Here is a 27,881-nt window from a genome sequence, read left to right on the forward strand (position 1 = left end):
AGGGGTAAAGGGGCACATTTATATGGTGACTGACAACTAATAATGTACAACTGAAACTTCACAATGTTTATAAACTATTATGACCTTAATAAAATAATTATAAAAACCTATTGTCAATATCCACTTTATTTTCAGATGAGAGAGTCTTCTTATAACTGACGTAGCCAGTATATTATTAATGGATTCTTTATATGTTTCTAAGTTTACTGAAAACACATTGTTTTCAATGCATTTGTCTCCTGATTAATACTGGTTTTCTAATAACTAGCTCATTTTTATTTTGGCTCCATGCTCAAGTTTATAGTGACTCTGGTTACTCTTTGAGAACTATGTTCTGTATTTTTGCCTAAAAAAGAATATACTTGAAAGAAATGGCAGTATTTTGCAAGTTATTGGTGTCTTACACCAGTTAGCTCCCCAAGTAGTCAGCATTGTTAGATAATAGCAGTAATAATAACTAAGGTTTATGAAGTGTTTCATAGATCTGACAATATATTGTGTGATGCTTATAACCCGGTGTGATATTGATGAACTCATAACTAGAAAATCATCTTCTTCAGGAAAGTCTTTTTGCATTTTTTTCCTTTCCCTTTCTGTTCATGTAAGTGATTTCCATGTGGTGTTAACACAGTTAACTCCTTGGTCTAGTTGATATGCTGTAAGATATTATTGTGTGATGGGGGAAATACCTATGTGTCTATTTTTCTGCTGTACTTTTGCCAAAAGGCAGCTAACCTGGAATAAAAAGAAAAAGGAAGATTACTTAAATTAGAAGTAGGTGGAAAAGAAGTAGGTGACAAAGTAAAGGAAAAGTAATGGTAAGGGCATTAATGAGGTTTAGACAGAAAATGCTTATCAGACACCCTGTCTACTTTGTGTGAGTGAAAAGTAGATTTGGTCTTAAAAATGAGGACAGCGGCATATAAAGTAGGATATGGTGTTTTCCCTAGAAAACTCCATTTATTTTTCTTGAAACTATTACATGGCAGGTATGACTGTAATAGTTGAAATGACACATGTTGTGTTTTAGTTTTTTCATAGGCATATATTTTGTGAGAAATTAAAAACCTTAAAGGATGAATTAGTAAATATTGATGTTATAATTGTTTTATTGAATGTTCTTTTTCTTATTTTATACAAAGAGGAACACATTTTTTCTTTGGTAATGCTTCTCCTCTGTACAATTAATTGAATTAATTCGAAATATAGAACTCAGATATAAAATGTAACACTTATGATGAAACTTTTTAACGTAAGATGAAAACATTTGAAAAATGTTCCATGTGATACACAGAGTTTTTAGAGTTTATTTTGAGGTTAGCTAGCTGTGCATAGTAATTATTCTTGCATATTCTTTTAGTCATCAAAGTACTAAGTTTTGCTGCATCATTGAGCTGCTCTTGGTGTGGAGCTTCCCTTCAATTCAGTGGGGCATGAAGCAAGATGTGAAACTGCCAGTGTTGGACATTGTGTATAACCTGGAGTTAATATTGGTTTTTGTGAGACCGCCCCGCCCCCCAACTTCCTGTTTTCTTCACCTGCAAGTCATTACTGCACATACTTTCTTCGCTGTTTAGATCATGTAACATGGTGGTTAAATAATCCTTAGCAATTTACTGTATTCATTCCAACAATTAATTCCGGCAGATTGGGTTAGAATACCACTGCAGTTTGAATTTCTCGTTTTCATTTTAAAATTTATTTTAAAAAATTCTTTGTTACTTTAATTTTTGAATATTTATTAAAAATTTTTTTGTTGAAATGTTAACATAAACCTTTAGTCCTTATTAACTAATTGAAAGAATTCATTAAATTTCCTTTCATCCTCTTGAATCCTTATTAAGTAGAAGAATACATTGTATTTCTTTTTCTATGTATGTTCTTGTGTTAGATTTTGTAAAAAAGATACCATTGACATTTGTAAATAGGTTTAGAAGCTTAAATCCTAGAAATATTTTCTGGATCTAATTTAGGCAACAAGTACTACTTATTAGAATTTTTTTCTCCTGTGTTTAGGTTTGGTCCTTGTGCTAAAAGTCACTGTTTAACCTTTTAAAAAGCATTAGCATTACATTATAGTGTATGTGATAGGATTTTAGTGTTATGGTCTTAATGTTTATGGCTTAGCATTTACCATAATGTTGCCTAAAAAGTCCATTTATTTAATCCTAACTGTAAATTAATTTTTTTAACAGTTTGGAAAAACACTTTTATATAGGTCTTGACTTATTAAATGTTTTTACATTCCTGTTTGAAAATTCTCTTCAGCTTATGTCTTAAATTTTGTATGGGCTAATATTGTTGTCAAATGCAGTAGCTGATTTTTATTAGAAATATTTTTTGCCAGATGGCTTGCTCAAAGTCACTTAAAATAATCTTTTAAAAATGGTCATTATAAAGATTTTAATGAGTATTACAGGCAGTCTTATTAAAATTTCTGTAAATATTAAACAGTGTACCTTCAGGCAATTAATGTAGGTTAGTTAACCTTCCAAGGTAAAATGGAAAGCTAAGAAGACTGAAATAACTTGAAAGGCTGATCTGCATTTTATGTATTCCTAAGAGCGTGTATGTTTCTCATAGTTTATTTTACTCTCTAGATTTGTTGTTGTTGTTGTTAGAGCTCCTGCTTAATTCAACTTTAACATTTAGAAAGATTTTCAGGCTCCAAAGTTTTGAGTGCTAACGTGGAATAAAGCATATTTCAAATAAATTGTATGACTTAGTATCAAAATTAGTCGTGGATTCCTACAATGTTTATTTTTATTAAATTTCAGCTGTTTTACCAAGACATTTTAATATTCAGGTCCTTTTATGTGAAAGTGAATCCAGGATTAAAACAAGCAACTTTTTTTGTAAGTGAACACATTGCTTTGCTTTTACATAAGAACTTTTACTTTTTTAGAGTAAATACCAGGTATGGAAGAACATTTAAAGTAACTTAGAGTATAAATTGGGAAGCATTGCTTTAATTTTTTAGCCAAGGAAATTTATTTTTCTTCTTTAGTTTTTACATATGAAAAGATAGTAATCGCTTTTAAAAGATGTTTTGGGCTACAGCACATTTAAAATGTCCTTTAATTTTATATTTTATTATAGAATTCTTAATGGGAAGCTAGAAAAGCTGCAGGAATTCACTGCAATTCCATTACTAATGCACTGGTAATACTTTGTTGTAGAACATGAAAGGTATCGAAGTATATTCTCATAGTATATTTCATTTATTTTCCTTCATTATTGCTAAAGCCAAGTCAGAAAGATTTTTTTCCTTAATAAGGGTCTGTTTTGTAAATAAAATTTATGTTCTTCCATTTACTTTTAAAAGTTTTAACCTTTATAACATTGCTCTTGCAAGGGACTTCTATTACAAAATCTTGAAGTACAAATTTGTTTTAGGATAATTCTGTTGAAATAAATTGCTTGTTATTTGAATGACTTTTGTACTATAACCTTAAAAGGAATTCCTTTAAATATATTAATTAGCCACATTTGTGCCTAAAACTGTTAATAAGCTGTTAGATTTCAAAAGAAAATTAGATTCTGCTATATATTTACTTTCATATTATAAAATGTTACTATAGTTTTTTTTCAGGATTAAATTCTGTGTAGTTACTATTTTAAAAATCAGTAGGCCATTTGAAGTATATGTGTGTTTTCATAGGTAACCTTGGTATAGGAGATACAAATGTGTTTGTACTTTAATTTTTGTTTATAGATATAGAAAGTACTGGGTGTATGTATATGTATGATCTCCTTCTCTTCTGGCCTTCCTCTGCATATGTTTCTATGTTCTTATTTAACTGACAACTCAGAAAGGAAAAAGTCTGGATATCATTTAGTTTAGACCTTAGCTCCACAGCACTTTAAACATGTAAGAAGACTTCATATTAAACAGAATTGAATAACAGTCGTCTACATATAAGAATTAGTTAGTTATTTGCTTGTGTTATTAATATTTGTGTGCACAGATTTGTGTAAATAGTGGCCCTGATTTACTATTAATATGAGAGATTAAAAATGTTTACTATCATTTTGTCAATTAAAAAATTTAGACTTACTTTCTAAAAATAAGTTAAGGAGAAAATATACTTTTGGTTGTACTTGACAATCGTTCCATTATGCAAAACAGAACAAGAATCATTTCCAAACGGCCTCAGGTGAAATCCAATGGGAAACAATTTCAAACTGATCTGAACTCACTGGTAAAAAGAATGTGTCTTTAGATAAACATCTGATCTAAGTTATAGTACTTTGTACTACTCTTTTTGTGATTAGCTTCTAATTTTTTTATTTTAATAAATGTGGTTGGCTTTACTAGATGAAATAAGATCTTATTATAATGTCTTTAATATGGATTTTATAAAAATACTTTTTTGCAAGTTATTTTGATTTATGAGTCAAAAACAGCCTTTTTTTTATTATGGAATGTTAACATTTTTTGTAAAGTGTTGTCCATAAAGTGAATATTTAAGTTGACATCAAATGCATATAGAAAGGCATAATTTAAAATAAAAGACTTGCTCCTTTTTAGTTTTTCCTTTTTAACTTTCATTTTTCACTGTAACTTTTCTCCTAGGAAAGTTCTGATCTCCCTGTTGCTCTACTTTTGGCTCAGCATAAAGACAGATCCACCCAATTGGAAATGCAGCTTGAGAAACCTAAACCTGTAAAACCAGTGACGTTTTCTACAGGTATCAAAATGGTAAGCTTTATTTGACTTGCTTCTCTGAAAGATATATTTCAAGGATTATACTTCATATTTTTATATTGATTTCTGGAGATAAACTGAAAGGTTCGGATGTTCAAGAACAGTGTCTGATCTCAGCTGGATGTCTAGAAATATGAATATGTTTAGTGTAAGAGGAAAGTGAAAAGTAATGATTTTCAAAGTACACAGCACAGTTTTGTTGTGTAGGATATTGGGTTGGTATGTGTTTTCTTATTCTACATAAATTTTTAAGCTTGTAGTACAGGAAAACAATGTTTCTTAAAAGAAAATGCAGACTTCCAGTTCCTCATATGGCATGTAAGAAAGTTGGAAGTTGCCACTCCATTCTAACAAGTAAAAAGCTGAACACAGTGAAAACTGAACAACATTCCTTAGATCCGTAAATGGAGAGAGGTCAAAAGGCAAACCGCTGCCCTTAAAGTTGGAGAGATGGACGGAGAATGTGGAGAATCACAACTTACCAGAGCAGCAACCTTGCTGGGAGCCAGTGCTGGTGTAGGGAAACCCGAATTGTAATTGACAGATTGCTGGAGGCTCAATGTGGACAACTCTGGAGGTAAAAACTTCAGGAGCAATCAGCCTTTGGAGGGCCTCCAAATTTTTGTGAGTTTTACCTCTTGCATCTCTGCCAGGTTCTCTCAGTGAATATCAAAGAAAAATCTTGTGCTTCTGGCAGCAGAAGGGAAAAGGAACCATTTTGAAATGTGCCAGAGCATTCTGTTCTTCTTAAGAAGGCCTGCCCTCAGGAGAAGCTATTTTACCAGAGCCTAACCTTCTCTAGTTTTATCAGAGCCTGACGTGGGGGAAGGGAAATACCCAGCTCCAGCCACTCAACCCTTCCATGTGGGAAGAGGGAAATACACAACTTCAGCCCACACTAACCATCCTCCAAGAGGAGGGAGGGAGATGGACTGAGAAGCATTTGTGAAGTTCACAATCTAGAAGTAGAGGCTGTCTAAAAGACTGAGACCTAATATGGGACTGTACAGCTCAACCCCTCCCCCCCAAACCTTGCCACCACATTACTAAGACCTATTTATAGCAGCTCCTTTTACCCAGTGCATCATGCCTGGTTACCAAGAAAAAATTACAAGACATACTAAAAGGTAGAAGACATAGTTGGAAGAGACAGAGTGAGCATCAGAAACAGGCTCACCCAACGTGCAGGGATGTTTGAATTATCAGACCAGGAATTTAAGACAGGTATGATTAGTATGTTAAGGGTATGATTGGATAAAGTAGACAACATGCAAGAACAGAGGGGCAATCTTGAGAGATGGAAATGCTCAGAAAGAACCACAAAGAAATAATAGAGAAAAAACCTGTTGTAACAGAAATGAAGATGACTTGATGGGCTTATTAGTAGACTAGACATGGCCGAGAAAAGAATCTTTGAGCAAGAGGATTTATCAACAGAATTCTTGAAAACTGAAAACCAAAGAGAAGAAGACTGGGAGGAACAAGAAACAGAACAGAATATCCAAGAACTCTGGGACAGCTACAAAAGGTGTAATGCATGTGCAGTGGGAATACCAGAAGGAGAAGGAGAGAGATGAACAGAAGATATATTTGAAACAATAACAACTGAGAATTTTCCCCAAATTAACATCAGATACCAAACCAAAGATCCAGGGAGCTCAGAGAACACCCAGTAGGATATATGCCAAAAAAGACTACATCTAGGCATCTCATTTTCAAATTACAGAAAATTGAAGATAAAGAAAAAATCCTGAAGAAGCCAGAGGGAAGAAAACACCTTACCTATAGAGGAGCACTGATAAGAAGTATATCTGGCTTCTTCTCAGAAATGAGGCGAGCAAGAAGAGAGTGGATGAGAGAGTTAAGGTATTGAGAGAAAAAAGCTGCCAACCTAAAATAATGCACCGTGCAAAATTATTCTTTGGAAGTGAAGGAGAAATAAAGATTGTCAGGTGAGCTAAAGTTGAGGAAATGTTCTGCAGTAGACCTTCCGTATGAGAAGTGTTATAAAAAAAGTTCTTTAGAGACAAAGAAAATAATGTAAGTTGGAAATTCAGATCTGCACAAAGAAAGGGAGAGTATCAGAGAAGAAATAAGTAAAGATGAAATAAAAACTTTGGTTTTTCTTGTTCTCCATTGACCTAACACATAACAGTTTGTTTAAAATAATAGCAATACTGTATTTGACTACGTTTGCTTTTGTGTGTGTATATAGATGCAGATACACACGCATGCATGCTAATATCTAAGTGAAATGAATGACAATGATAATACAAGGGACGGGAGGAAGCAGAATTATTTTATTATCATAAGGTAGTTGCACTACCTGTGTTTCTCTCCCCAACTGCTCATTCAGCTACTTTTTTCTGAGTTTTAAAATTGCCTACCTGGTTTGTTGTGTGTGTGCTGGCTATTAGATTATAAACATCTTGAGGGCAGAGGCTGCATATTTTAACTTCATTTTATATGATTATGCGTATGTGGATACCTGAATAATATAAAATATTGATGATCAGTTTTAAACTTAAAGATGTAGAAAGTATTAACATCTTCAAATAATGAAAAAAAATTACTCATTAAGGAATTACCGAAGCTTTTGAATTAGGAGGCAGTATAGTATAGAGGCAAGAAAATGGGCATGGAAAGACTCAGATACAATGAGATTAAACCCCAACTTCACCATTTAGTAGATGTGTATCCACGGGTAAGATATTACTTTGCTCTTCATGAGTTTGTTTCCTCATTGGTAAATTTGAGATAATAATTTTAACTTTATGTGGTTGTTCAGAGGGTTAAAATGTATATATAAAATGCTAGACCAAGTGTGGGGCTGGCCTGGTGACGTAGTGGTTAAGTTCATGTGCTCTGCTTTGGTGGCCTGGGGTTCGCAGTTTCAGATCCCAGTTGCAGACCTACACAGGTCAGTACTTGGGAACTGAACCTGGGCCGTTGAAGTGGAGTGTGCCACTAGGCCCTTAAATTGTATTTTTTAATTCACATATAGTAAAGATCATTCTTTGTAATGTATAGGGTCTTCACGAATGCAGAGTTGCATGTCTACCACCACAATCATAATATAAAGCAGTTCTGTCGTGCCTCAAAATTCTCGTGTGCTACCCTGTCATAGTCAACCCTGAACCCAAAACCCCCCGGCAACTAGGGATCTCTCTCTTCTTTGTCCTTGTTGTTTTTGCTTTTCCAGAATGTCATATAAGTGGAATCATACAGTGTCTAGCCTTTTAGGTCTAGCTTTAACTTAGCAACATGCATTTGAGATCATCCATGTTATTGCATGTATCAATAGTTGTTCCTTTTTGTTGAGTAATATACTATTGTATGGATATACCAGTTTCTTTATCCATTCATCAGTAGAAGGGCATTTGGATTTTTCCATTTTTTTTATGGTTATGAATAAAGCTGCTGGAAATATTTGCATACAATTGCATACATTAAATGACAAAGTTTTTATGTGGATTTATTAATATTACTGAATATGGAGACTGACATAATATAGATGAAAGTCTAAGTTTATAAAGTTAATATCTTTGTACGCTTTGGAAAAATCAATCCTAAAATTCAGGATGAAAAGTAACATTTATGGAGTACCTATTTATGCCAGGGGTTGATTTCACTGAACAGATGTTGGTAAGGATATCAACATTACAGAAGACTTTGTGACCTTTGATAGTTGTTTTTTAATAAAAGGTGTCATGTTTTGTTTTTATGTCTCCATGAAATAGATGGTATTCCTATTTTTGCAGATATGAAAACTGAATCTCAGAGAGGTTAGATCACATATAAAGAACAACACTGAAACTCATTGTCTGTTACACCACATTGTTTAATTAACGGCCTATTATAAAGATTATTCTAAGTATAATGAGTATAGATATAAATAAAAACTATAACAGACCAGTGAATTCTGATTGTAGGCAGAGTTTGTGACTCATATTTATTTTATACTATTTATTTTTAACTAGCTATTTTACTTACAGTCTCCCAAATGCCTTTAGAAACTTTTTTATATATATATCCATATTTCTAGATAAGATTTCAGTTATACTATGACTATATAAGTAAAGAAACTGAAATATTTCATGTCCGTAGTTGGGGAAATTTACAAATAACTAATTATATACTATGAGCTTTATGTTATATTCTTTCCCATACCTTACCATGATGGAGGAAAAAGTAATTAATGCTCAAACTGTTAACTACAGAATTTATTGCAGTGGTTGAATTTATTCCAGGAAATCTTGTCTGATGATTTGGACATAGGCAGAAGTAATGAGACAGAGAGTTGTGAGTTTTATCAGTTACCTTGGTTGTGATGGGAACAAATTAAAATCAGTATGCTATGAATAGTTGGAAGCTTTGACCCGTTTACTCCCTTCAGGAGGACTTTCTAGATATTTGAAAATGTGGAAGTATTCTTAGTGTGGAATGCAGAAATAATAGTTTCCTGCTTAAATTAACTTATTCAGCAAACGTTTTTCTACAAAGTGTTCTACTCACTTTATTCTGTGTTGCTTTGTGTAGTGAGACAGATTTTCCAGTCTTACAGATATTTTTATCAGGTACCAGTCAGTTTATTATAGTAAAGTTTTATCAAGTACCTGTCACATTTGTAAGGCAGTGTTAGCTGTTGCTGTTGAAGATATGGTGACTTTGCAAGTGGGAGAAAGAAAGGTGTGATTAAAGCAGTCTCTGAACATTATCTCACTTAATCCTCACAACTATCCTGCAAGATTGATAGTGGTATTACCACCTATGGGGAAGCATAATGACTCAGATTAAACGTTTCCCAGACTAATAATTCTGCTAAGTGAGAGAGCTGAGATTTAGACTCAGGTAAGTCTGGCAGATTCCAAGTATTTTCTGCTACTCTATACCTGTATGGTCTTGTCCTCCAGAAGGTGATTTTCTAAGTGGGAAGGAAAAACTAACATGTATAAAGTAACTATATGGTATTGATTTTAAGTACAGTGAGACTTTCTACCAAGGGACCCAAATTAAATAAATCCTTGTGCAATATGGAAAACTTGAATTAAGGCTTGAGAAAAGTAAACTTTAAGAAAGATGGAAGGGAAGAAGGAAGGCATTCCATATTTAAAAAGGATATATGGGAGCACTGTGAGCAAAAGTATGGAAGGAGTGAATTTAGCAAAGTTCATGTCATAGTTCCTAGCCAGGAATTTTCTTCTAGTGAACTTGCACACTAATTTCAAAATGCAGATTTTTTCTTTGGTTCCTAAGAGGTTATGGTATGAAATTCAAATACCTAGATTCATTTTCATGTGTCTGTAAGAGCTTTTTACTAGTAATCTATTGAGTAAGTTAAAAGTTTCTAAAATCGATATTTGCAAATGCTGAAATAAACTCATCTTTTGTGTTTTCTTAGGACTATGATTCAGTATTTTCCTGAGAAGTCTGGCTGCCACAAATATTTGGCAGTCTTACAAGGCTACATCTGCACATGTGTGTGACCAGATAATTCCTGCAGTGTTTGTCAGTGTGATACTTGAATTTTTTAGCTAAGCAGACTTATTTTTCCTTTGTAATTTTATCAGTGCACCAACAGTATTGTCTTGAGTTAATTGTAGTTTTCAAGTTACTGTTCTTCTTTCTTTCTTTCTTTTTTTTTAAAGATTTTATTTTTCCTTTTTCTCCCCAAAGCCCCTCGGTACATAGTTGTATATTTTTAGTTGTGGGTCCTTCTAGTTGTGGCATGTGGGATGCCACCTCAGCATGGCTTGATGAGCGGTGCCATGTCTGCGCCCAGGATCCAAACCGGTGAAACCCTGGGCCGCCGAAGCGGAGCGTGCAAACTAACCACTCAGCCACGGGGCTGGCACCCTTACGTTACTGTTCTTCTGATAATATTTGTAGAAATATTACTATTAGGCCTATAGTAGGAAATATATTGTTTTTTTTTGTTGATCATTTTATTCTTATGTAATTCTTAATATAGTTTTGCTTATTTTTTTGTTCATTTCCAATTCATTTCTATCACAGATTCTTTTATGTTAGAATATAATTTGCCACACCTTCTGGGGCTGTGGCTAAGTTTGAAAACCAAGGGTTATATTCAGTTATTTCTGGACAATCTTTAACTTTCTTAAGCATATGCAATTAGTGGCTAACTTCTATGTCCCTTTCTATCAGTGCCCTGTCTCCTATTAACATTTTTCTGCACTAGAAACCCTTCTCTTTTTTTTTAATTTTTATTTTTTTTATTAAGATTATGATAGATTACAACCTTGTGAGATTTCAGTTGTACATTATTGTTAGTAATGTTGTGGGTACACCACTTCACCCTTTGTGCCCTCTCCCCATCCCCCCTTTTCCCTGGTAACCACCGATCGGTTCTCCATGTCTATATGTTAACTTCCACCTATAAGTGGGGTCATATAGAGTTCGTCTTTCTCTGTCTGGCTTATTTTGCTTAGCATAATACCCTCAAGGTCCATCCATGTTGATGCGAATGGAACAATTTGGTCCTTTTTATGGCTGAGTAGTATTCCATTGTGTATATATACCATATCTTCTTTATCCACTTGTCAGTTTCTGGGCATTTAGGGTGGTTCCACGTCTTGGCTATTGTAATTAATGCTGCGATGAACACAGGGGTGCATGGGATTCTTGGGATTGCTGATTTCAGGTTCTTAGGATAGATACCCAGTAGTGGGATAGCTGGGTCATAGGGTATTTCTATTTTTAACTTTTTGAGAAATCTCCATACTGTTTTCCATAGTGGCTGCACTAGTTTGCATTCCCACCAACATTGTATGAGGGTTCCTTTTTCTCCACATCCTCTCCAACATTTGTCACTTTTGGTTTTGGATATTTTTGCCAATCTAACGGGTGAAAGATGATATCTTAATGTAGTTTTGATTTGCATTTCCCTGATGATTAGTGATGATGAACATCTTTTCATGTGTCTATTGGCCATACTTATGTCTTCTTTGGAGAAATGTCTGTTCATGTCCTCTGCCCATTTTTTGATCGGGTTGTTTGTTTTTTTGTTGTTAAGCTGTGTGAGTTCTTTGTATATTATGGATATTAATCCCTTGTTGGATAAGTAGCTTGTAAATATTTTTTCGCAATTAGTGGGCTGTGTTTTTCTTTCAATCCTGTTTTCCCTTGCCTTGAAGGATCTCTTTAGTCTGATGAAGTCCCATTTGTTTATTCTTTCTATTGTTTCCCTCATCTGAGGAGTTATAGTGTCCGAAAAGATTCTTTTGAAACTGATGTCAAAGGTGTACTGCCTATATTCTCCTCTAGAAGACTTATTGTTTCAGGCCTAATCTTTAGGTCTTTGATCCATTTTGAGTTTATTTTTGTGAACGGTGAAAAAGAATGGTCGATTTTCATTCTTTTACATGTGGCTGTCCAGTTTTCCCAGCACCATTTGTTGAAGAGACTTTCTTTTCTCCATTGTAGGCCCTCAGCTCCTTTGTTGAAGATTTGCTGTCCATAGATGTGTGGTTTTATCTCTGGGCTTTCAATTCTGTTCCATTGATCTGTAGACCTGTTTTTGTACCAGTACCATGCTGTTTTGATCACTGTAGCTTTGTAGTATGTTTTGAAATCGGGGATTGTGATGCTTCCAGGTTTGTTTTTCTTACTCAGGATTGCTTTAGCAATTCGGGGTCTTTTGCTGCCCCATATGAATTTTAGGATTCTTTGTTCAATTTCTGTAAAGAATGTCCTTGGGATTCTGATTGGGATAGTGTTGAATCTGTAGATTGCTTTAGGTAGTATGGACATTTTAACTATGTTTATTCTTCCAATCCCTGTGCATGGAATGTCTTTCCATCTCTTTATGTCATCGTCAATTTCTTTCAGGAAAGTCTTGTGGTTTTCATTATATAAATCTTTCACTTCCTTGGTTAAATTTATCCCAAGGTATTTTATTCTTTTTGTTGCGATTTTGAATGGGATTGAGTTCTTGAGTTCTTTTCCTGTTGGTTCATTGTTAGTGTATAGAAATGCTACTGATTTATGTATGTTGATTTTATACCCTGCAACTTTGCTGTAGCTGTTGATTGTTTCTAATAGTTTTCCTATGGACTCTTTGGGGTTTTCTATATATAAGATCATGTCGTCTGCAAACAGCGAGAGTTTTACTTCTTCATTGCCTATTTGGATTCCTTTTATTTCTTTTTCCTGCCGACTAGCTCTGGCCAACACCTCCAGTACTATGTTGAATAGGATTGGTGAAAGTGGGCACCCTTGTCTTGTTCCTGTCCTCAGAGGGATGGGTTTCAGTTTTTGTCCGTTGAGTATGATGTTGGCTGTGGGTTTGTCATATGTGGCCTTTATTATGTTGAGGTAGTTTCCTTCTGTACCCATTTTATTGAGGGTTTTTATCATAAATGGGTGTTGGATCTTGTCGAATGCTTTCTCTGCATCTATTGAGATGATCATGTGGTTTTTGTTTCTCATTTTGTTAATGTAGTGTATCACGTTGATTGACTTGTGGATGTTGAACCATCCCTGTGTCACTGGTATAAATCCCACTTGATCATGGTGTATAATCTTTTTGATGTATTGCTGTATTCGGTTTGCCAGAATTTTGTTGAGGATTTTTGCATCTAGTTCATCAGTGATATTGGCCTGTAGTTCTCCTTCTTTGTGTTGTCCTTGTCAGGTTTGGGGATCAGAGTGATGTTGGCTCCATAGAATGTGTTAGGGAGTACTCCATCTTCCTCAATTTTCTGGAATAGTTTGAGAAGGATAGGTATTAAATCTTCTTTGAATGTTTGGTAGAATTCTCCAGAGAAGCCTTCTGGTCCTGGACTCTTATTTTTGGGGAGGTTTTTGATTACTGTTTCTATTTCTTTACTTGTGATTGGCCTATTCAGATTCTCCATTTCTTCCTGGTTCAGTTTGGGGAGGTTGCAAGAGTCCAGGAATTTTTCCATTTCTAACCCTTCTCTTTTTTGTTGAGAATGCTTCTGGCACCTCTCAGCCTCCATCCCATGGTAGACAGAACTAACAACATATTCCTGCTTTCTTCTGCTCCTTCTCATCAGAGCATTTCCATACGCTGCATGGTAGTCTTGGAGCCCCTACCCAGCCCCTATTCTGGTCTCAGGGTGGTGTTGGGTTCATAACTCCTAGAAAATTAGGTTGAATATTAGGGGTTAAATATTCTTAAAGAGACCAAGGGCTTTCAGCTATGTTATAGTTTAAATAAGATTCTGTGGATTAGCAAAGCATTGTAACCTTGCTCCTGGGATCAAGATTTATAAGTGGTGGATTTACTAGCAAACATATGCAAGGAACATTTCTTTATAAGCTGAGAAATCCTTTAGGATTTCTAGTATTATTCCCTCTTTCATTCCTGACATTGGTAATATATATCTTGTCACTTCTTTTCTGTGATCAGTCTGGCTAGAAGTTTATCAATTTTTCTTGATCTGTTCAAAGAACTAATTTTTGAATTTAATGATTTATTTTCCTATTGTTTTTCTGTTTTCCATTCCAGTGATATTTGCTGTTTTTTATTTCCTTCACTCTCTGGGGTGTAATTTGCTCTGCTTTTCTAGTTTCTAAAGGTATAAGCTTAGATTATTAATTTTAGACCTTTCTGATTTTTCATTATTGGCACTTAATGGTATAAATATTCTTTTAACCATTTCTTTAGTTGCATCTCACACATTTTGATGTGTTGTTTTGATGGTTTGAGTCCTCTGAGAGGTAGTTACCAAGATGGGTTTAAATGTACAAGAAATGTATTAAGGAAAATGCCTGTGAGAGAAAATTAGGAGGCAGCTCTAGGAGGCTGAGGGAGTCATCCGACTTAGGACGTAGGTTTGACTCCCAGTGAAGAAAGAAGAAAGGTTGGGTAGGAGTGTCTCAGACTACAGTATGTCTCTAAGGAAAGTTTGGCAAGGCAAATGGGGAATCTTTGTGGCAAAGTTTTCTAGAGGAGTCTTGCATCTCTTAAGTATGGAACTGCCATGGTATTCCTGCCTCACTCAGTCATTGGCTAGAAGGAGCCCATGGAAAGCATGGCTTTGGTGCAAATGTGGAGATGGATTTCAGAGTGCAGCTGCTGGGATTCTTGGTCAATTACGCTTCTGCAGCTGGAGAGCTGACGGGTGCATTCATCTGGCCATCACAGGTGTGTGTGCATTTTCGTTTAGTTCAAATTGTTGTGTACTTTTGTTTTTGATTTCTTGCTTGACCCACGGATTATTTAGAAAAGTGTTATTTAATTTCCAAATTTTCCAAATCCTTGTTGCTATTGGTTTCTAGTTTAATTCCATTGTAGTTAGAATATACTTGTATGATTTCAAACATCTTTGATGTATTGGGACTGCTTCTCTTGCCCAGAGAATGGTCTGTCTTGGTAAGTTTTTGTGAACTTGGAAAGAATTTGTATTCTGCTTAGGGTAGAGTGTTCTGAGACTGTGTATTAGGTCAAGTTAATTGATATTAAGTCTTCTGTTTCCTTACTGATTTTTTTCTTCATTCTTTCAGTTACTGATAGAACAATGTTGAAATATTCCAGTGTCAGTGTGGATTTTTAAAAATCAGTTTTGTACTATATATTTTTAAGCTCTGTTTTTAGTTGCATAGACATGTAGAATTGTTTTATGCTTTTGATACTTTGACATCGTTGTTATTATGAAATATCCGTCTTTATTCTTGGTAATATTCTTTGTTCTACTGCTTTTTCTGATGTTAATGTAACTACTTTAGCTTTATTTTTTAAGATTTTTTTTTTTTTGTTTTTCCTTTTTCTCCCCAAAGCCCCCCAGTACATAGTTGTGTATTTTTAGTTGTGGGTCCTTCTAGTTGTGGCATGTGGGATGCCGCCTCAGCATGGCTTGATGAATGGTGCCATCTCCACGCCCAGGATTTGAACCAGCAAAACCCTGGGCTGCCAAATAGGAGCGCGTGAACTTAACCACTTGGCCACGGGGCCAGCCCCTACTCTAGCTTTTTTGATTAGTGTTTTCATGGTATGAGTTGCTTTCTTAAAGACAGTATATATACAATTGAATCTTGCCTTTTCAATAAATCTGACAGGCTTCCTTTTATTTATTGTTTTAAGGTAATTATTGTTATGGTTGGGTTTAAATTTACCTTCATCAAATTTGGAAAAATTTTGGCCATTATTTCTTCATATATTTTTTTGTTCTTTCCCCCTCCTCCCACCTTCCTCTTGGATAATTGAAATCAAGGCCAAGAAAATAACCAGATATATAGTGTTGAAAGACTAAATGATTTCCCCCTGTGGTGGGGAACAAGGCATTGCAGTATGGCTAGAAAAAGAAAGAAAAGGCAGAAAGGAAGAAGTTAAACTGTCTCTATATGTAGATGATATGATTGCCTGAAAAGATCTGAAAGTGACTACTAAAAATAATAAAATGAAGGAGTACTTCAATTTGTAATTGAAACATCTAGGTTTTACTCTTTGATATTGTTACACAGTACGTCAATGCTTTATTATTTTTCTGGTCTTATTTTCTTTGTGCTTTGGGTAGCTACCATTGCTATGCCTTCAAGTTTACTGATCTTTACTTCACTTATGTTTAATCTGCTGTTTATCCCTCTTGTTATATTTTTCATTTCAGGTAGTGTGTTTTAAATCTCTACATATTCCATTTGGGTCTTTTTCACATCTTCTGTTTCTCTTCTCATCATGTTTATATGTTTTTCTCTGTCTTGAACATGTGGAGCATATTTATAACAGCATAGTTTTAACATCATTGTCTGCTAATTTTGTCACCTCTGTTCATTTCTGTCTGCTTCTATTGACTGATTTTTTTTCTCCTGATGTGGGTCATATATTTCTGCCTTGTTTTTAAATATCTGGAAATTTATGGTATTCCATTAAATGTTTTCAGACCTTTGGGATATAGTTACCTATAATCTGTTATATCCTTACAAGGATTGCTTTCAAGCATTGTTACGGCTTATAAAAGCAGACTTGAACGTTAGGCTAGTTTGGCTCCACTTTCAAGGTGATACCATTTTGAGGACTCTACCTGATGCCCCCCATGTATTGAGAAGCCTTTTTACCTTGTTTATTGAGAATGTGAACTGTTCTAGTCCTGTGTGAGCTTTGGGAATTGATTGATCTTTTTGCTTTCCAGGGTATTTTCTGTACTTTGAGTAGTTTACACTCTCATGTGCAGATCATTACCCAGGGAAAAGTTAAGGCACCACTGCAGATCTCCAGAGCAGAGGTGGGCAGATTACAACTTGCAGGCCAAGTCCCACCTACCACCTATTATTGTAACTGAAGTTTTATTGGAACAAGCCATACTTGTTCATTTATGTATTGTCTTTGTTGTTTTCCTGTTTTAATGGCAGGGTTGAGTAGTTATGGGTTGAGAGATCATATGACCTGCAAAGCCTAAAATACATATCTGCCCTTTACAGAAAACATTTGCTGACTCCTGCTTTAGAGTTTTCTTTCTGTAGCGTTTTCCTGTCCGGTAATCTACGCTGCAAATTATAGCTACCCTGACAGCCCTGAAGTCTGATCTCAGTCTCCTTCACTCCCAGGCTTTCTTTGGAGTCCCCTTCTACGTATCATGGCCTGGAAATGGCCTCCATGCTGTAAGCTGGGGCAATGTAGGGCTTACCTCATTTGTTTTCCTTCCCTTGGGGAATCACAGTCCTGTATGGGCTGATATTAAATTTCTGAAAACAATTGATTCTTATATTTTTCTTTTTCAGTTTTCTGGAAAAATTCCTTAAGGTGGGGAATGGTCCATCCAATCTTTGTTATTATAAAATGGTCGTGTGCAGGAGAAGCAGTGTAATATTTTGAGATTCATTTGTGTTACTTTGTGTATCAGGCATTAGTTATGTCTTATTTCCATGTAATATTGTATTTGTTTGAATATATCAGTTTGTTTAGAGATTCTCTCATTGGTGAACACCTGAGATGTTTGTAGTTTTGGACTGTTATATAAAGCTGCTGTGAACTTTCTCGTGTAAGTTATTTTGTGAACCCATGTTTTAAATTCTCTTCGGTAAATATATGAGTGGAATTGCTTGTTTATAGGGTAGTTATTTATTTAATTTTAGAAGAAAATTTCAGTCTTTTTTCCCATAACAGTTGCATAGTTTTATACTCTCACTGTTAATATGAGAGTTTTGATAGCTTCTCTTTTTATTTTTTAGTGCTGTCATAATTTTTAATTTTAGCTATTTTGGTGGGTTCTTAATGGTATTTTATTGTAATTTTCATTTGTATTTCCTTGAGAACTAATGATTTTGGGCATTTTTTCCATTTGTTCATTTGCCTTTTTTATCTCTCTTTGTGATGTCCCTTTAAATTTTTTGTCCATTAAAAAAATTGGGGTGTTTGTCCTTTTATTATTGGTTTTTAAAAGGTTTTAAAATGTATTGCATACAAGTCTTTTGTAGTGTGTTTTATGAATAATTTCTCCCAGTCTACAGCTCATGTTTTCATTTTCTTAGTGATACCTTTTTGTTTTTTTTTATTCTCCCCAATGTCCCCCAGTACATAGTTGTATATTCTAGTTGTGAGTACCTCTGGTTGTCCTGTGCCGCCACAGCATGACCTTATGAGTGGTGCCATGTCCACACCCAGGATCCGAACCGGGGAAATCCTTGGCCGCTGAAGTGGAGTGCGCAAACCCTTAGTGGTATCATTTAAGGAACTGAAATTTTTAATTTTGATGATGTCTAATTTATAGATTTTTCTTTTTCTTTTAAGGTTATTTCTTTTTGTGTCCTATATAAGGGAACTTTTACTTCCCTAAAGTCACAAAGATATTCTCCTGTTTAAAAGCTTTATAGTTTTTGCTTTTACAGAGAGGTCCCTGATCCATCTTGGATTAATTTTTATGTATGGTGTAAACTACATGTTTGGGTTCTTGTTTTGCACATGGATGTCCAATTGTTCCAGTGCTATTTGTTGAAAAGACTTTCTTTTCTCCATTGCATTGCTTGCATACATTTGGTGCCTTTGTTTAGAATTAATTGACTGTATATAAGTGTGGGTCTATTTCTGTTCTCTCTACTCAATTCCAATAACTCACTGTTTTGATAACCTAGCATAAGAGCAGTTCTTGAAGTCAGGTTGTGTAAATATTCTAGTTTTATTTTTTTAAGATTGTTTTCTGCATATTCTTCAAAACTTTAGAATCAGTTTGCTAAATTTTACAAAAAAACTTGCTGAGATTATGATTGAGATGCTGTTGGATCTGTAGAACAGTTTGTGAGAATTGAGATCTTAACAATATTGAGTCTTTCAATCCATGAACATGGTATACCTCTTCATTTATTTAAGGCCTCTTTAATTTATCACAGCAGTGCTTTGTAGTTTTTAGTGGTTGATCTTTTTATTTTATTTCTTATTTATTTGATTTTATTTTTTTGAGGAAGATTAGCCCTGAGCTAACTACTGTCAATCCTCCTCTTTTTGATGAGGAAGACTGGCCCTGAGCTAACATCCATGCCTGTCTTCCTCTGCTTTATATGTGGGACACCTACCACAGCATGGCTTTTGCCAAGTGGTGCCATGTCTGCACCTGGGATCCGAACCGGTGAACCCCGGGCCGCCGAGAAGTGGAACATGCACATTTAACTGCTGTGCCACTGGGCCAGCCCCTTTAGTGGTTGATCTTGCACTTATTGTCAAATTTGCTTCTAAGCGTTTTGTATTTTTTGATGTTATTTTTAAGGAAATAATTGTTTAAAATTTCATTTTCCCGTTTACTTCTAGTATATATTTTTTATAATGGCCTTATATCTTGTGCACTTGCTTACTTATTAGTTTTAGTAGTTGCTTTCAGATTTTTTTGGCAATTATGTCATCTGCATGTAGAAACAGTTTTACTTCTTTCTGTCTTCTTTTTTGTTTCTTGTCATATTGCAATGCCTTATTCCCATCTAAGGGGAAAATCATTTAGTCTTTCAACACTAGATATCATGTTAGCTGTAGAATTTTCATGGGTGCCTTCAATTAGAGTAAGAAAGTTCCTTCTATTTTCAGTGTACTGCAATTTTAAAAATAGCGAATTTTGTGAAAGGCATCTGTTGAGTGTGACTTTTCTTTTTTACATTGCTAATGTGGGTAAATTAAATAGGTTCATTTTTAAATGTTAAATTAACTTTGCATGCCTGTGATAAATCCTACATGGTCATGATCTATGTGTATTAAATTTGCTAATATTTTTATTAAGAATTTTTGTGTCTGTATTCATGAAGGATATTGGTCTGCAGTTTTCTTCATGTTTATATGTCTTTGGCTGGGGTATCAGGGTAATACTGGTAATGTTGTTACCAGGAATGTCCACAATGGTTTTGTCAAGGTATTTGGCCTCATTTGGAAGTAGGGTCTCTTACCCTATTTTTTGAAAGAGTTTGTATGAAAATGGTGTTATTTCTTCCTGAAATGTTTATAGAATTCACTACTGAAACCATCTGGGACTCGTGTTTTGTTCATGTGTAGGTTTTTGGTAAACTCAATTTTTCACTCCTTTTTTGGTACAGAAGATTGGCCCTGAGCTAACATCTGTTGCCAATTTTCCTCTTTTTGCTTGAAGAAGATTGTCCCTGAGCTAACATCTGTGTCAGTCTTCCTCTATTTTATATGAGGAACACTGCCACAGCATGGCCTGACAAGCAGTGTGCAGATCTGTGCCCGGGATCTGAACCTGCAAACCCTAGCCTGCCGAAGTGGAGCACATGAACTTAATCACTACACCACTGGGCCAGCCCCTAAACTCAATTTTTAAAATAGATATAAGCTATTCAGGTTTTCTATACATTTTTTTCTTACAGATTGTATTTTTCAAGAAATTTTGGAATTTCATCTAAGTTACATTTGTACATAATGTTCTTTATAATATTCATTGAAAATTCTTTTAATGTCTGTGAGAGTTACAGTGATAATCATTTTAAAGTTCCCAGTTCTCTCTCTTTTATTTAGATCAGTTTGCTAAAGGTTGTTGATTTAGTCAATGAGCCAATGTTTTTTTAAACAGGATTATTGAAGTATAATTTACATAGAAACAAATCCACCTGTATTGTGTACAATTTAATGATTTTTAGTGATATTGAAGAGATATGTAACTACAGTCTAATTTAAGAATATTTCATCACCCTGAAAGTATTCCCGTGACAATTTGCAGTTAATTCCTGCTCCCTCTCCCAGCTCCGGGTAACCCTCATCTGCTTTCTGTTTCTATAAAGTTGCCCTTTTTTGCTCATTTTTATAAATGGAATTGTACAATATGTAGTCTTGTGAGTCTAGCTTCCGTATCTTAGAATAATGTTTTTCTACTTCATCCATGTTATAGCATGGCTTTGTCTGGCTTTAGTGGCAGGGTAATAGTGACCTCATAGAATGAGTTGGAAAATATTTCCTTCTGTGTTTTCTGGAAGAGTTCATAAAGGATTGGTATTATTCCTTCATTGAATGTTTTATAGATTTCACCAGTGAGGCTATCTGACTGGCTTTTCTTAATGGGAGGATTTCCAAATACTGTTTCAATTTCTGTATTTGGTATAGGTCTATTCAGACCTTTTCTTTTCTTTTTCCTTTCTGTTTCCCTCTCCCTCCCTGCCTTCTTCTCTTACTCTCTCCTTCTCTTCCTTCATTAATTTGAGCCATCTTAGGAATTGGTCACTTTCATCTAAGTTGAATTTCTATAGGGTCAAGAGGGATGTCACCTCTTTCATTTCTTATTTTGGTAGTTTGTTTTTTCTTTCTATTTCCCTTGATCAGTCAAGCTAATGGCGTGGCAGTTTTGTTCATCTTTTCGAAGAAGAGTGTTGGTTTTATTGATATATTTTTTTCTATTGTTTTTCTAATTTCTACTTTATTGATTTCCATTCTAATATTTATTATATCCTTCCTTCTGCTTACTTTGGGTTTACTTTGCTCTTTTTCTCTAGTTTCTTGGGGTGGAAACGTGGGTTATTGATTTTGAGCTCTTTCTTCTTTTCCAATATTGCCATTTATTTTTGGTCTTTATTTATTTTCATTTATTTTATTGAGGTCATAATGGTTTACAACATTGTGTAATTTCAGGTGTACCTTGTTATTTATCAACTTTTGTATATACTGCATCATGCTCACCAGTAATAGTCTAATTTTTATCTGTCACCATATATATCTGCCCTTTTACCTCTTTTGCCCACCCCCCAACCCCCTTCCCTTCTGGTCACCACTAATCTGTTCTCTTTATCCATATGTTTGTTTATCTTCCACATGAGTAAAATCATGTGCTGTTTATCTTTCTCTGTTTGGCTTATTTCGCTTAATGTAATGTCCCCAATATCTATCCATGTTGTTGCAAATGGAACGATTTTGTCTTTTTTTATGGCTGAGTGTATATATATATATACCATTTCATTGTGTATATATATATACCACATCTTCTTTATCCATTCATCAGCTGATGGGAACTTGGGTTGCTTCCACGTCTTGGCTACTGTGAATAATGCTGCAGTGAACATAGGGGTATACATCTCTTTGAATTGTTGATTTCATGTTCTTTGGATAAATACCTAGTAGTGGGATAGCTGGATCATACAGTATTTGTATTTTTAATTTTTTGAGAAGTCTCCATACTATTTTCCATAGTTTCTGCACCAGTTTGCCAACAACAGTGTATGAGGATTCTCTCTTCTCCATATCCTCTCTAACATTTGCTGTTTTTTGTCTTGGTAAATATAGCCATTCTAACAGGTGCAAGTAGTGGTTTTGATGTGCATGTCCCTGATGATTAATGATGTTGCACATCTTTTCATGCGCCTGTTGCCCATCTGTATATCTTCTTTGGAAAAATGTTCATAATATGAGCATTTAAAGCTATAAATCCCTCTATGTACTGCTTTAGTTGCACTAATATGTTACATTTCCATTTTTACACAGTTGAAAATATTTTCTCATTTTCCTTGTGATTTCTTCTTTGACTGTGGGTTATTTAGAGGTGTGTTGCTTAATTTCCAAATATTTGTGGATTTTTCCAAATTTTTTCTGTTGATTTCTAATTTAAGTCTCTTGTTGGAGAACATGGATTGTATGAGCCAATCATTTTAAATTTATTGATGCTTATTTTATGGTCCAGTATAGTCTCTGTTGTGGAGAATGTTCCATGTGCACTTGAAACTAATGTGTATTCTGCTGTTGTTGAGTAGTATGTTAGATGTTAGTTACATAATGTTGATTGATTGATAGTGTTGTTTAAATCTTTTATATCCTTAGCGATTTTCTGTCTAGTTTGTCTATCAATTATTGAGAAGAGAGTATTGAAATCTCTAACTGTTATTTTTGAATTGTCTATTTCTCTTTTCCTTTATGTCCATTTTTGTTTTATGTATTTTTTGGGCTCTTTTGTTAGATGTGTTTGTGTTGATAATTGTTAAAGTTTCCTGATGAATTGACCCTTTTATCATTACTAAGTGTTTTTCTTTGTCTCTTGTGATGTTTTTTGTGACTCTTTTGTCTTAGTATAGGCACTCTAGCTCTCTTACAGTTATTGTTTGCATAGTTTATCTTGTTTTACAATTTTGCTTTCAATCTATTTTATACCTTAGATTCTAATGTGTGTCTCTTGTGACACCATATAGTTGGATCTTGTTTTTCCAGTGTGACAGTCTTTGCCTTTTGATTGGCGTATTTAACCCATTTATACTTAATGTAATTATTGATATGGTTTGATTTACATCAACCATTTTCGTATTTGTTTTCTATACATCTCATGGTCCTTTTTGTTCCTCTCCTCCTTGTTTATTGCCTTTTTTGTGTTAAATAGACATTTTTCTGGTGCACATTTTAATTTCTTTTTTAACTATGTATATATATATATATATTTTTTTTTTAAAGATTTTATTTTTTCCTTTTTCTCCCCAAAGCCCCCCGGTACATAGTTGTATATTCTTCGTTGTGGGTCCTTCTAGTTGTGGCATGTGGGACGCCGCCTCAGCGTGGTCTGATGAGCACTGCCATGTCCGCGCCCAGGATTCGAACCAACGAAACACTGGGCTGCCTGCAGCGGAGCGCGCGAACTTAACCACTTGGCCACGGGGCCAGCCCCTATTTTTTGTTTTTTTTAAGGGTTACAATATGTGTTATAACTTATTACAAAGTAATTAATATTAATACTAATTTAATACCAGTAATACAGAATCTTTGATCCAGAGTAGCTCCATTTCCTTTCCCTCTTGCATGTTATTATTGTCATATATATTTGTGTTAGAAGCCCAGCCATACAGTTTTACTATTGTTTTGCTGTTAGTTTTAAAATCAGTTAAGTGAAGAAATGTTTTCATTGAGTCTTTTATATTTACCTTTATAATTATCTTATTAGATTTCTTTATTTCTTTGTGAAAATTTCAGTTACTGCCTGCTGTCATTTCCTTTTATCCTGAAGGACTTCTTTAGTTGCGGTTTCGTTCTTTTTTTGGTAATGCTTGTCTGCTAGCCACAGATTACTCAGTCTTTGTTTATGTAAGAATGTCTTTATTTAATTTATTTTTTTTATTAAGGTTATGAAAGCTAACATCCTTGTGAAATTACAGTTGTACATCATTATTAGTCATGTTGTAGGTACACCACTTCACCCCTAGCACCCTCCCCCGACCCCCCTTTCCCCTGGCAACCACCGATAATTTCTCTTTGTCCATATGTTAACTACCATCTATGAGTGGAGTCATACAGAGTTCGTCTTTCTCTGTCTGGCTTATTTCACTCAACATAATACCCTCAAGGTCTATCCATGTTGTTGTGAATGGGACGACTTTGTCCTTTTTTATGGCTGAGTAGTATTCCATTGTATATATATACCACAACTTCTTTATCCAATCATCAGTTGCTGGGCACTTAGGTTGGTTCCATGACTTGGCTATTGTGAATAATGCTGCGATGAACATAGGGGTGCATCGAACTTTTGGAATTGCTGATTTCTGGTTCTTAGGATAGATACCCAGTAGTGGGATGGCTGGGTCATAAGGTATTTCTATTCTTAACTTTTTGAGGAATCTCCATAATGTTTTCCATAGTGGCTGCACCAGTTTGCATTCCCACCAACAGTGTATGAGGGTTCCCTTTTCTCCACAGCCTCTCCAACATCTGTCACTCTTGGTTTTGGATATTTTTGCCATTCTGACAGGTGTAAGGTGATATCTTAGTGTAGTTTTGATTTGCATTTCCCTGATGATTAGTGATGATGAGCACCTTTTCATGTGTCTGTTGGCCATCCGTATATCTTCTTTGGAGAAATGTCTGTTCATGTCCCCTGCCCATTTTGTAATTGGGTTATTTGATTTTTTATTGTTGAGTTGTGTGAGTTTTTTGTATATTATGGAGATTAACCCTTTGTCGGATAAATAACTTGTGAATATTTTTTCCCAATTAGTGGGCTGTTGTTTTGTTTCAATCCTGTTTTCCCTTGCCTTGAAGAAGCTCTTTAGCCTGATGAAGTCCCATTTGTTTATTCTTTCTATTGTTTCCCTCATGTGAGGGGTTATGGTGTCCGAAAAGATTCTTTTGAAGCTGATGTCAAAGAGTATGCTGCCGATATTCTCTTCCGGAAGACTTATTGTTTCAGGCGTAAGCTTTAGGTCTTTGATCCATTTTGAGTTTATTTTAGTAAATAGTGAAAAAGAATGGTTGATTTTCATTCTTTTACATGTGGCTGTCCAGTTTTCCCAGCACCGTTTGTTGAAGAGACTTTGTAGGCCCTCAGCTCCTTTGTCGAAGATTAGCTGTCCATAGATTTGTGGTTTTATTTCTGGGCTTTCAATTCTGTTCCATTGATCTGTGCATCTGTTTTTGTAGCAGTACCATGGTGTTTTGATTACTGTGGCTTTGTAGTATGTTTTGAAGTCAGGGATTATGATCCCTCCAGCTTTGTTCTTCTTTCTCAGGATTGCTTTAGCAATTCGGGGTCTTTTGTTGCCCCATATGAATTTTTGGATTCTTTGTTTGATTTCTGTAAAGAATGACATTGGAATTCTGATTGGGATAGTGTTGAATCTGTAGATTGCTTTAGGTAGTATGGACATTTTAAGTATGCTTATTCTTCCAATCCATGTGCATGGAATGTCTTTCCATCTCTTTATGTCATCATCGATTTCTTTCAAGAAGGTCTTGTAGTTTTCGTTGTATAGATCTTTCACTTCCTTGGTTAAATTTATCCCAAGGTATTTTATTCTTTTTGTTGCGATCGTGAATGGGATTGAGTTCTTGACATCTTTTTCTGTTAGTTCATTGTTAGCATATAGAAATGCTACTGATTTATGTATGTTGATTTTATACCCTGCAACTTTGCTGTAGTTGTTGATTGTTTCTAATAGTTTTTCTATGGATTCTTTGGGGTTTTCTATATATAAGATCATGTCGTCTGCAAACAGCTAGAGTTTTACTTCTTCGTTGCCTATTTGGATTCCTTTTATTTCTTTTTCCTGCCGACTAGCTCTGGCCAACACCTCCAGTACTATGTTGAATAGCAGTGGTGAAAGTCGGGACCGTTGTCTTGTTCCTGTTCTGAGAGGGATTGGGTTTCAGTTTTTGTCCATTGAGTATGATGTTGGCTGTGGGTTTGTCATATATGGCCTTTATTATGTTGAGGTACTTTCCTTCTATACCCATTTTATTGAGGGTTTTTATCATAAATGGATGTTGGATCTTGTCGAATGCTTTCTCTGCATCTATTGAGATGATCATGTGTTTTGTTTCTCATATTGTTAATGTAGTGAATCACGTTGATTGACCTGCAGATGTTGAACCATCCCTGTGTCCCTGGTATAAATCCGACTTGATCATGGTGTATAATCATTTTGATGTATTGCTGTATTCGGTTTGCCAAAATTTTGTTGAGGATTTTTGCATCTATGTTCATCAGTGATATCGGCCTGTAGTTTTCCTTCTTTGTGTTGTCCTTGTCAGGTTTGGGGCTCAGGGTGATGTTGGCTTCATAGAATGTATTAGGGACTGCTCCATCTTCCTCTATTTTCTGGAATAGTTTGAGAAGGATTGGTATTAAATCTTCTTTGAATGTTTGGTAGAATTCTCCAGAGAAGCCTTCTGGTCCTGGACTCTTATTTTTGGGGAGGTTTTTGATTACTGTTTCTATTTCCTTACTTGTGATTGGTCTATTCAGATTCTCTCTTTCTTCCTGATTCAGTTTGGGTAGGTTGTTTGAGTCTAGGAATTTATCCATTTCTTCTAGGTTGTTCAATTTGTTGACATATAGTTTTTCATAGTATTCTCTTATGATGCTTTGTATTTCTTTGGTATCTGTTGTGATTTCTCCTCTCTCGTTTCTAATTTTATTTATTTGAGACTTCTCTCTTCTTTTTTTAGTGAGTCTGGCTAAGGGTTTGTCGATTTTGTTAATTTTTTTGAAGAACCATCTCTTTGTTTCATTGATCCTTTCTACTGTCTTTTTTGTTTCAGTGTCATTTATTTCTGCTCTAATTCTTATTATTTCCCTCCTTCTACTGACTTCGGCTTTGTTTGTTCTTGTTTTTCTAATTCCGTTAGGTGTCGTTTGAGGTTGTTTATTTAAGATTTTTCTTGCTTATTGAGGTGAGCTTGTATTGCAATGAATTTCCCTCTTATGACTGCCTTTGCTGACCCCCAAATAATTTCATACGGTGTGTTTTCATTTTCCTTTGTCTCCCGGTAATATTAGATTTCTTCTTTAATTTCTTTAATAATCCATTGTTTGTTCAGTAGCATGTTGTTTAGTCTGCACATTTTTGGCCCTTTCCCAGGTTTATTCTTGTAGTTGATTTCTAGTTTCATAGCATTGTGATCAGAAAAGATGCTTACTATTATTTCAAACCTCTTGAACTTATTGTTTCTTGCTGTTTTTCCCAAGATATGGTCTATCCTTGAGAATGTTCCATGCGCCCTTGAGAAGAATGTGTAACCTGCTGTTTTTGCATGAAGTGTCCTTTATATATCTATTAGGTCCATCTGATCTAATTTTTCATTTAATTGTATAATTTCCTTGTTGATTTTCTGTCTGGATGATCTGTCCATTGGTGTTAATGGGCTGTTGAGGTCCCCTACTATTATTGTATTGCTGTTGATGTCTCCTTTTAGTTTTGTTAATAGTTTCTTTACGAATTTTGGTGCTCCTGTGTCAGGTGCGTATATATTTATCAGTGTTATATCATCTTGGTGGAGCATCCCTCTTATCATTATATACTGTCC

The 27,881-nt window shown here is 34.9% G+C and overlaps 1 protein-coding gene across 1 annotated transcript in view; it reads left to right on the plus strand.

Moving 5' to 3' along the window:
- Positions 1 to 27,881, plus strand: part of MNAT1 (MNAT1 component of CDK activating kinase) — a 222,433-nt gene that overhangs the window by 74,095 nt on the left and 120,457 nt on the right. Inside the window, exon 6 of the mRNA XM_044773700.2 lies at positions 4,577 to 4,702. Coding sequence (XP_044629635.1) covers positions 4,577 to 4,702 — 126 coding nt within the window. The remainder of the gene's footprint in view (positions 1 to 4,576; positions 4,703 to 27,881) is intronic.

This window comes from Equus asinus, chromosome 7 (assembly GCF_041296235.1).
Source record: "Equus asinus isolate D_3611 breed Donkey chromosome 7, EquAss-T2T_v2, whole genome shotgun sequence".
NCBI classification, from domain to species: domain Eukaryota; kingdom Metazoa; phylum Chordata; class Mammalia; order Perissodactyla; family Equidae; genus Equus; species Equus asinus.